The 11,946-nt window shown below is 40.9% G+C and overlaps 1 protein-coding gene across 2 annotated transcripts in view; it reads right to left on the minus strand.

Annotated features, from left to right (window-relative positions):
* The window catches only part of LOC311066085 (BICD cargo adaptor 2), a 37,263-nt gene extending 25,453 nt beyond the window's left edge, over nt 1-11,810 (minus strand). For both annotated transcript variants that reach the window (XM_084087068.1, XM_084087067.1), the window contains exons 1-4: nt 10,583-11,810; nt 3,128-3,340; nt 1,245-1,397; nt 313-468 (exon numbers count right to left, since the gene is read on the minus strand). In XM_084087068.1, coding sequence (XP_083943194.1) covers nt 313-468; nt 1,245-1,397; nt 3,128-3,340; nt 10,583-10,807 — 747 coding nt within the window. In that variant the 5' untranslated portion in view covers nt 10,808-11,810. The remainder of the gene's footprint in view (nt 1-312; nt 469-1,244; nt 1,398-3,127; nt 3,341-10,582) is intronic.
* Nucleotides 11,811-11,946: the final 136 nt, after the last annotated feature.

Genomic DNA, 11,946 nt, shown 5'->3' on the forward strand with positions numbered 1-11,946 from the left:
TCAGGAATGGGATACTTGTTATAAAATTAAAATTTCTATTCCTCTTATCGATTCCTTTGTGAGCATTTCAATATGGCTTTACACCATCCACGCGCGAGACGGCTAGTGTGCAGCGTTTAATCTCAGTTTCTGAACCTGAATACCTGACAATCTTGAAAGACTGTTTATTTCAATCGTATCTTTGTCAGTTGTATCCATTTATTGCGATTGCTAATTTTTTATTTCTACTTTTTTTAATGAATTCAAACGATACCCAACCCTAATAATAATAATAATAATAATAATTTGCTAAACAGAAGCTCCATGTCTTGCCTTCTGCTCCCTCTCAGTCTTGATGGTCTCGAGCGCCTCTCCGAGCTGCCGCTCCGCGATCTCCTTCAGACGCACCGCATCCTCCAGCTGGCTGTTCAGGAACTGGGTATCTTCCTCCAGACGACGCATCTCATGCTTCAGACCCTCAAACTCAACCTGCAGGATGCCATCGCACACACACACACACACACACGTTTACTTAGCCATCTAAATGGGGGCATTCCATAAACGTAATGTTTTTAAAACTGTACATTCTCTCCACTAACCTTACACACACCCGACCCCTAAACCTACCCATCACACACACACACACACACGACCCCTAAACCTACCCATCACACACACACACACACGACCCCTAAACCTACCCATCACACACACACACACAAACACACAAACACACACACACACACACACACACCCGACCCCTAAACCTACCCATCACACACACACACACACACACACACACCCACCCGACCCCTAAACCTACCCATCACACACACACACACACACACACACACACACACCCCCACCCGACCCCTAAACCTACCCATCACGCACACATACACACACACACACCCGACCCCTAAACCTACCCATCACACACACACACACACACACACACACACACACACACAACTGACTGTTACCTGGCCCTGTTTTAAGACAGACACATGTTTCTGGAGTGTGATGTTCTCCTCCTCGAGCTCGCTGTAGTCACACACACACACACACACACACACACACACACACACACACACACACACACACACACACACACACACACACACACACACACAGCTGACTGTTACCTGGCCCTGTTTTAAGACAGACACATGTTTCTGGAGGGTGATGTTCTCCTCCTCGAGCTCGCTGTAGTCACACACACACACACACACACACACACACACACACACACAGCTGACTGTTACCTGGCCCTGTTTTAAGACAGACACATGTTTCTGGAGGGTGATGTTCTCCTCCTCGAGCTCGCTGTAGTCCTGCAGAAGACGAGCCTCTCGGATCTTAAACTCCTTGATGTCGTCGCGCAGACGAGACCTCTGCAGCTCCACCATCTGACTGTTCTGTGGCACAAGAAGAGTGTGTGTGTGTGTGATACAGAATCAACAAGCATTTATTTGAAATAGAATCTTGTGTAACATTATAAATGTCATACTGTCACTTATGATCCATTTCAGGCGTTCTTGATGAATAAAAGTATTAACGACGCTGACCCCAAACTTTTGAATAGAAGTGTATGTCAACTACACTTTAACCTTTGACCTGTGTGCTTGTGTTTCTCACTCCCTCCATCTGTTCCTCCGCTCAGTCACATGCAAAAACACATTCATTTCACCTCTGGCTCATTAATCTCCTCAAGAGCACTGCGATCCTCACTCGTGTCACACCATCTGTCTTTCCACCGGGAATTTATTTATAGAAACATTATTTATATTATTTCTTTCATTCACTTTTAATCCCTTCACCGTGTTAAAGTAGAAAAACGCTGTAGGTCACATACCTGTTTAGTGCCAAAACACGATTATCATCATTACATCTTCTTTTGAATTTAGTAAATGATGGTAAAAGTCGGTCAACACAAGTATAGAAATATCTCATGGGTTTCAGGACATTATGTCTTGTTTTCTGGGGAAATAAATCAAAATGAAGTGAGTTTTTGCTTAAAACAAGCAAAATTATCTGGCAATGGGGTAAGAAAAATAGTCTTGTTTCTGTTTAAATTAACATTATTTTTCTGACCCCACTGGCAGATAATTTAGCTTGTTTTAAGCAAAAACTCACTTAATTTTTATTTATTCCCTCGGAAAACAGGACATAACATCTTATGTCATTTTACTCATCTAGTAAATGCATCTTGATTTCAGAATTTTTAGATATTTGGACTGGAAACAAGACAAAAATAATAAGTAAGAAAAGCATTTTTGCAGTATGAGACTTGAATCGTGCACTTTTCCCACAGCAGTTTCCCACTCAGTGCACTTCCTTATTTTCCAGATGGGATAGTCCAAACCACGTGCAGTGCTTGAAACAATGCCGTGTTTGTTCACATGCATGCCGAACGGAAAGAAATAGCATGACAAGTTTTCAGTGTGAATATGTGTGTCCTGTTACATCTATCCTGGTGGATGACGACACTGGCGAACTACCACCATCACAGCCCCAGTTTTTAAAGTTTAGTTTATATAATGTTTAGGGATGCATGATATATCGGCCACCATATCGGCATCGGCTGATATCGGTTCATTTTTACTGTTATCGTTTTCGGCCCGATCAGAAAATTTGTCCGACATTTTAAAGCCGATAAATAATGTATTATTTCCTCCAGCTGAGACTCTTCAGATGCGCACTGTTCAACATATGATGATTATGAATTGCTTGAAATATGATTGAAATCACTTCAAAAAAGGAAAATACAGTAAAGTGATACAAGTCTGTCATATCGGCTACATAACATTATCATGAGAACATCATTATAAGTGTGTGTTTGAGACATGGATTTAATGGTGAGGCTTTTGTTTTAGTAATCAGACTCTCAAAAATTATATAAAAATTGGATGGAATTGGATTTAGATTTATCGGCCAAAATTTTCATATCGGAGCATCCCTAATAATGTTTTTAATTGGCAGGTACAAACTGTTGATTCATCAATATTCTGTTGTCATTTTCTACACTATACTTTAACACTTTTTCCAACTGAATTGGTGCTTTAGCGACTCCTGATGCTTCTAAGCCCTCTTCTGACCATCCTGACGCCGCTCGTGCCCCACACACACGCTCACCGCGCACACTGACCTCTCTCAGCTCCTGCGTGATGGTGGCGAGGCGCTCGTTCTCCGACTGGGTGTTGGTCAGGATGTTTCGAGCTTGTCTCAGCTCGGCCTGCAGCTCCTGCACGCGCTGCTCGTAATACGCCTCTTTACACGCCGACTCCTGGAGGAGCGACTCCTCGCGGCTCTCGCCGTCGGCCGCCACCTTCCTGTGGTTGGAGTGAGCCTGTCCGAACGCCTGAGGAACAGAAGAAACACACCAGGATTAATCATTAATTAATCATTTATCATTATATATGGGGATGATTGATATTGCCAGTGGGCAAATAGAGGTGGAAACGAGTGGTATACCATCCAAACACTGCATCCAAAAGTGTGTAAAAGGGTTGCTGCACACTTTATAAAGTAATATTTAAGGCTTTTTAAGACATGAAGAAATAAAAATTAACACTGTACATTAGGGGTGTTGAATATTGACAAAAATAATTATATCTCGATATTTTCAAAGTTCTGTTGATAATAATGTGTTTTTGTGCTGTGCCACGGCTGGTTTAGGCCTGTTGTTGACAGCTGACTCGCAAAGATAATCATATTTTCATATTCTATGCGGTGGTCAGTTCACAGCAGTGACGGATATGAATATTTTTATGAAAGGGCAATATTTGCCACCTTAAATTGAAGCAAACAGCAGCACAGCTCAGTACGCTTCAGGACAAAGGCAGATTTCCCATTCTCCCAAGTCAACCAAAGGAGGAAGGAAGCGTTTCCTGTTTTTCCTTTGGGTTCAGGCCATGTGTTTTTAACAGAGTTAAGCACCCTCAGTTAATACTGTAATAATATCATATTGGCGAAACAGATTTGGCAAACGATCCAGTGTGTATTTGTGTTTCTATATACAATGTGTTTTTGCAGCGGTGAGAGATGTAGCCAATCACAGACAAGTCTGTTGATCTTTTGAATGCAATGGCCAATCTGTGGTCTCATTAATAAAACTGTGTGTAGGATCCTTACTAAAAGTGTGTGTGTGCCCAAAAGCCAAAAATGGCGTACGCCAAAAAACATTCAGACGTATAAAGCCGTGCGTACGCCAGAACCTGTGCAAAATCCCCTTTATAAACCCCAGTCAGAGGAAGATTGTGCGTTCATGCGTCTCTATCCCCGAAATAACCATATATGAGCTTATAAAGCCTTGTTTTACTACGCATATCCTCATCTGCATATCATTTGCATATTCATCCACATGATACCTCAATACTCAATCTTTTCCACTGGCCAAATAGTATTTTTAATTGCTTTATATTTTTAATGGAAACAGAGAGGCCTTATTGTGCATTATTAATCATTATTTGCGTGAAAATATTTTCTCAGACCACTAGTTCTGCTATTGTCATGCGCTAAGCAAACATTGAAACACAGCATCCCACAGCTAAAGTGTTCAACAGCAGCACATCCACTACTAATACTTCTATTTATTAGAATATCATTTTTTTTGTAACTTCTCGGTAATGATTTGATGTAATTTAAGTGCTTAACTCCATTAATGAGAATGGGATATTTAATCTAAATATGTATATCAGATGTAAAACATAGTTTAAATCCTTCTTTTATTTATTTAAACTGTTATTGTGAACATGCACTGTATTTATGATTATGATGAATATTAAAGTGGTTTTCCTTCCTCAGATCTCCATCAGTGTCTCCAAACGCAGGATCAGAGTTTACTCACAGATGCACATTCTTTCGTCGAGTTTGTTTGAATGAATCACATCTCATGCGTGTGAAGTGGCGTACGGCTCTTTCAGGGTTATAACGGCTATAAATGAGGCTCCAGAGGTGTTCAAGTTTACTCAGAACCAGATTTTGGTCAGTGCCGAGTTCTGCTCAGATTTCGGACAGTTTTGCAGTGATTATAATGGAAACCCTCTTTGCAAAACTGTCGGTTAATTAGTGATCGACTGGCGACTGAGAACACTTGTTCAGTGTTGATTCTGTGTTGGCTAGGTTCACTCGAGGTCAGGGCTGGGTTGCTGATGGTATTCAGCATGTGGTGACATGACAGACATGCATGGACCAGCAGAGATTCATTCATGCCTGTGCAGCTCTCGGCTCTCGGCCCTCAGCTCTCGGCTCTCGGCCCTCAGCCCTCAGCTCTCGGCCATCAGCTCTCGGCTCTCGGCCCTCAGCTCTCGGCCCTCAGCCCTCGGCTCTCGGCTCTCGGCCCTCAGCCCTCAGCTCTCGGCCCTCGGCTCTCGGCTCTCGGCTCTCGGCCCTCGGCTCTCGGCCCTCGGCTCTCGGCCCTCGGCTCTCGGCCCTCAGCTCTCGGCCCTCGGCCCTCGGCTCTCGGCTCTCGGCCCTCAGCTCTCGGCCCTCAGCTCTCGGCCCTCTGCCCTCGGCTCTCGGCCCTCAGCTCTCGGCTCTCTGCCCTCGGCTCTCGGCGACTGGGACTTCTCTATGGTGTTTACATGAGGGAGCAAAAAAGTAACCGTGAGGACAGCGTGAAAGAGAAGCACGACTCATCCCAAAAAAGGAAGATGTTGTTATTAAGGGGATTGTTAGGCGTGACATTTATAAGGAGATTTTGTTGATTATGGCTTTCAACTGGCCACATTATAGTATTTAACTAATGTCCATCAAATGTAATGGTAATTCATATGTATTCATAATGTATAATTATAATCGAATATTGTGTTTTTTTAAAGGCGATTATTGCTAAAATATTTAGGGCTGTAACGATTCCTGGATTAAAGTCGAGTACTCGATTTTAAAAAATCCTCAATTGCAATTTACCCGTATCGAGTAACCGGCAAAATACCGGAAGTGGCGTATTCCACAGACGAGAATCCGTGAACCGCATTATTACACCGTTTTCTAAGGATACGCGATATATTTAAAACCATTTACAATCATAATATAGCATAGTGCTGTCGTGAAATCACAAAGGCTGTATTTGTATTTTAAAAGGCCTATATTTGTATTGTAAGTAATTTTAAACGCTGTTGTTCTCTTGGATCTATTTTTACTACCACAGGTTTTTTATCCAATTACTCGATTAATCGACGGAATAATCAGTAGAGTACTCGATTACTAAAATAATCGATAGCTACAGCCCTACATCACCACTATAACGATCACAGCACACTGGCACAGATACATTAATTCATCGGAACAATATTTTCCAGTGGATGAACTAGCCAATCAGAATCCATCCTGCTGTAACGAGCACGAGCATTTAAAAAGACAGACGACAAAACTGCAGCGAGTGCTTGAACAATATCATCCACTAGTGTGGACACTAATATAGTTATACATATACATACATATACATAATACAGTAGTTATCGTTCTTCATGTGAACAGGTACAGAAAAAAATCTGTAGCTTTAATAATAAAAACTTACAGTGAAGACTATGCAGTATTTTATTTTTACATTTGATTAGCCATTTAATTTCTGTACTATTTCTAACTGTTAAATAAACCTACTGTACATGAAAAATATTATTTGATATATATATATATATAGGCCCATATCGTTATCATGAAATATAATGTCACACACACATAGGCAGGTCTAATAGGCTGCGTTCAGACTAATGCACACAACATACCAGATGTTTGTCTTTAGGACAGATATGACTGTATTTACATTCATTTTGCATCAAAAAAAGCATTTGGATTTTGGAGATGCAAGAGCATTTAACCGGTTTAATGAAGCTTTCAGAATCGATTCAGCGTTGTTGAAGAGAGAGCTGCGATTGATGGTCTATGTACAGTGTCCACATCAACACTTGTGCTTGAACAGCTGTTAGCTCGAACACAGCTGGGCTATAAACTCCCGCACTCACGGATGATGTGTGTTTGATATGTGGGACACACACAAGCCCAATCCTGAGCCGTTCAACACAACGACTAAATTTAGCAGGCTTGTTCTCAATGGCATCCTGAACAAACAAAGACACACTGTCTGAAAGAGCTTGAAGAGAAGCGTCTCAGCTGGACACACACGCCAGATCTAAATCCCCACTGACTGACCCAATAACCCATTTACACTCATTCCCGTCACGCGCATCTGAACACATCTATATGACAATACACTAGAGTGTGTGTTCAGACGTCACAGCTGAGGTGTGGTTATCTGGGTATGGACCAGAAATCAAAGCGATACGTATAGTCCTGATTCGCTTTGCATTCACACTGGCATTCTTAAAACTGGACCTAAAGATACACACACACACACACACACACACACACAAAAACTGCTTTTACAACATATTCCACGACAGAACTCACCGAACATCCAAAACAAGGCTGTGTTCTGGGATAAATGCGTAAATGTGTAAAGGAGTAAAAACAGTGTCAGGAATCCCTCCGTCACACACACACACACACACACACACAGATCTGGAGTTCTGATCCTGTACTGAACTGTGATGAGCAACATCACGACTGTGATCAGAAAAAACAAATGTCTTTTTAGGGTCGCATCTTGTGACATCACGTCCTGTTTTTGGTTCGCTCGGTTCGTCTTTGGTCCGTGTTGTGAGCGATCGCATCAGGGTTCGTTTTAATCCAACCAAACATGCCAAGTATGAACACACCCTTATATGCTAAGTTTAGGGATACACGATATATCGGCCACCATATCGGCATCGGCCAATATCGGTTCATGTTTAATGTTATCGGCCCGATAAGAAAATGTGTCTGATATATTAATATTGCGTCCGATAAATAATGTATTATTTCCTCCAGCTGAGACTCTTCAGATGTGCACTGTTCATCATGATGATTATGAATTGCTTGAAATATGATTGGAATCACTTCAAAAAAAGGAAAATACAGTAAAGTGATACAAGTCTGTCATATCGGCTACATAACATTATAATTCTGCCAAACTGTTGATATCAGTGCATCTCTAGCAAAATATGCGAAAATCCATGTGAATATATTATAAATATTTGATATTGTCCAGTCTTGGTGTGGGACGCCCTCCTTCATTACAGAGGCAGGCCTACTCTCATTTAACTTTTACTGTTTTAGACAGATTAGATTAGATTTCACACATTAAACACAATAATTGTGTCACATGTGCTGTGCACATACTGTAAACAACAGCTTCTTACCACTGAGATATAATTCAGAAATCAGCAAAAAAAAGATATACAGTGTGAATTTAATAATCATAAATGACCTTTAAACCAAATTCCCGCATGGTTGTCTTCATCTGTCCAGATGAAGAGCTGATTTACCAGTGTTTTCATGATCGAGAAACTGTAAAATGCAGATCACTGTCCCAAAAGAGGACGTGAGTGTGTGTGTGTGTGTGTGTGTGTGTGTGTGTGTGTGTGTGTGTAAGCCCCGATTGGCTCATTGTTTCAACAGAGCTTCTGCATTCGAGAACTATTTGCACAATAACTTTACTTGTTTACTAGTTAGACTTCTTGACTGACCCGGACGGCAGTGGCTCATCCTGACTGACTCAACGACGGACAGAAGATGATGAGACAAAAACCATCATGGAATTTCAGGAAAGTTTGGAAACTGAATGAAATTGGAATTAACTGGTTTTAATAAAAGCTTGCCAGTCACGACAAACCCTTGCAGTTAAGAAAAAATGATCTCTCTCTGTCTCTCTCTCTCACACACACACACACACACACACACACACACACACACACAGAGACTCATTCCCAGCATGACGAGATACTGAGGCGTGTTTTTCCACATTCTCATCATTCCGGCTCCGGCTGAAACTCGCTCGGCCGTTTAGGAGGGGACAAAAACTCCCGCAAAAATTCAAAAGCAGGCCTGACATAATTCACCACAACACGAGCATTATCACCTCAATCTGAAACTTGATTTTGAGAGATGATCACATTAGTGGGAATAAAAGCAGCAGCAGATTAAGAATATGACCAGGGGATGACAACTATAATCATAAAGATATATATAGTTTTATAAATGTTCTAAGAATAGCAGAGTCCACACCACAACTATAACAATAACGACACAGAAAAACAATATAGTTGAAATCACTTTCAAAACTGACAGCCAATCAGAATCCAGAGCTCGAGCATTTAAAGCAACAGACACAAAACTGCAGTGCGCTTATAATTAACAGAACAATATCATGCGCTGGAGCCGATGCTGATGTGGAATCGTTACAGTTATCGTTACAGTTACAGTTATCGTTACAGTTACAGTTATCGTTACAGTTATCGTTACAGTTATCGTTACAGTTACAGTTATCAGTCTTGGTGTGAACGGGCCGGAGTCAAGCGCAAACTCACCAACAGAAAATTAAACTCAGACTCTAAAATCAGCGTGAAATTAAAATTCACTCTATATATATTTTCCAAATGCATGTTATATTTGCCTCCATTTTTAAGCATCTCAACATCCAATCAACAACCAATGCATGTCACAAACATATATATATATATAGAATCAAAATTTGAGACAAGACCATTTATGGTGAATTAGCCATCTGCTAATTTTGCTATTCTTCCCAACCACTGCCACAGGATTGTGGGATATCATAAGTAACATGAAAAACTCAAGCAGAATACTGAATGTCAGGAAATAATCACTGTATTAATCTTCTCATGAAAGCAGTATTTTTCATCTTTCGGACACACTGACAGCGTTTCACCATGTTCACTTCAACATGAAGTCATTCCATCATCTCAGCTACACAACAGCATCATTTCACCACATCTACATCAGTCTGGGGGAAAGTTTAGAGAAGAATGTTGTAAAATAATAATGAAATAAATATATTAAAATAAACAAAGTTAAATATATAGAATTTGGATTAAAATAAATAATAAAAAGTAGATGCATATAGATAAACAATAAACTGTGAATAAAATAAATATTAAAAATGATTAAAATAAGTAAACAATAAAATTTGATTGATTTAAATAAAACAGTTTAAAAAAACGTAATGTATCTTAACAGACTCTAAATATTTCCGAATAATGCTTTAAACTGGTATTGTATAAAAATGTTGTACAATTTAAATGTGTACAAACTAGATTTATATATATATATATATATATATATATATATATATATACTATTTTTACAGATTTATATATATATATATATATATATATATATTGAAAATATAAGTCTTAAGATGGACGGGGTGTCTCACGAGGATGATCACAATAATATTTTCCGAATAATGCTTTAAACTGGAAGCCCGGTTGTATACAGTTTTTGTACTGTGTATACAATTTAAATGGGTATAAATTGGGTTATATATATATATATACACATTTTTATATATATTTATGTATCTTAAGATGGAGGGGGTGTCTCCCGGGGATGCTCATATTCGGTGTCCCGCGGCCTCTCCGAGATTAGAAACCCCACTGGCCTACAAAACCACTTCATTTACACCCCAAACACATAATACGGCAGCGTTTCGCGAGCGTTAATATTAATCGCGGCGCGTTGGTGTCGCAGTTGTGTCCGTTACCTCTCTCAGCAGCTCGAGCTCCTGACGCACGCTCTCGCACTCCGCGTCCAGCTCGTCGTACCGCAGCTTGAGCTGCTGCTTCTCCTCCAGCACCGCGAGCCCGTACTCCGCCGCCTGGATCTTCTCCTGCGTGGTCTCGGCCAGCTCCCGGGTCAGCCGCAGCACCTCCTCCGACGCCCGCGACGCCCGCGTCCAGTCGCGCTGCTGCTCCTCCGCGGACATCATCTTTAACGGCAGTCGCGCTCAGATCCCCCCGAGCGCGCGCTGCATGACCGTGATATATTCCTGCTCGGGAGCGGGTGATGGATGAGGAGCGTGTGCTTTTATTCCTCCATGACAGCGGATCGATCAGCTCCTCTCCGCTCCGCTCCCCCTCAATAACACGGAGAGGAGAAGAGGCTGTAATCTACCGAGGGATCTGTCGGAATGGAGGATTCCTTCTTGGGCTCTTTTTATGGGAGATGTAGTTTATTTCAACCGCTTTTGCGAGGTCTCAAATGGAGCAGAAAACTCATTTCCCATGACCCCCTGCGGTTTGACAGTTTGGATACCGGAAGCCCGTGTGAACCGGCTCCCTGCGCGTGACGTGGAGATGTCCGTTGAGTTCAGTGGAGAACTGGAGATATTTATCTTATCTACTAATGTGATGTTATTATAACTTTCGGTTTGTACGAAGGATTTGAATAGCAGCTTAAATAATGTGTGTTATTGAGGAAAAGTGTGCTGTAAATTAAGCAATCAGAATGATGTCATAGACGTTAACGGTCCGTTCACACTCACACCCGTAACGTCTTAAAATCCCCCTTTCACACCAAATGCGACTCAAAAAAAACAAAAACAAAACAGGAATGAATCGTCGACGAATTTTTTAGACTCCTTCCACATCCAAAGCGAGAGGAAAACAGGCTGTTACTGCATCGGACGTGTTTGAGATCACGAAATGAAGCTCTGAGATTTTCTCCTGATTTAATTTGAATAGGGAAAAGACTGAGATCATCGGAGTGTGTCAAACAGCGCCATCTGGTGCTCGCAACATGTACAACAGTCAATGCAGTGCCTGGAAATATACATACTGCATATTTTATCAACTGGAAATGTTCTTAGACTTCTGGTGTTCTCTATGGATTAATTAGCATAATTGTACGGTATTGTAGAGAATTTGAAAACAAATGCATCATCATTATTGTATAATTAATACTTAGTATCACAAAATTCCCTCAAAATATAAAATATTAAAGTCCCCCTGTGGTGAGAAAATCCAGCTTTTAACGTTGTTTATGTGTCTATGTGGTGTTTTTAATCTGCTTTAAGACAAACCATGTGTAAATTCATAAGTTGACACCATTGCTGAGTATTTTCTCCTT

Source organism: Abramis brama, assembly GCF_963993115.1.
Source record: "Abramis brama genome assembly, chromosome: 16".
Classification (NCBI taxonomy): Eukaryota; Metazoa; Chordata; class Actinopteri; order Cypriniformes; family Leuciscidae; genus Abramis; species Abramis brama.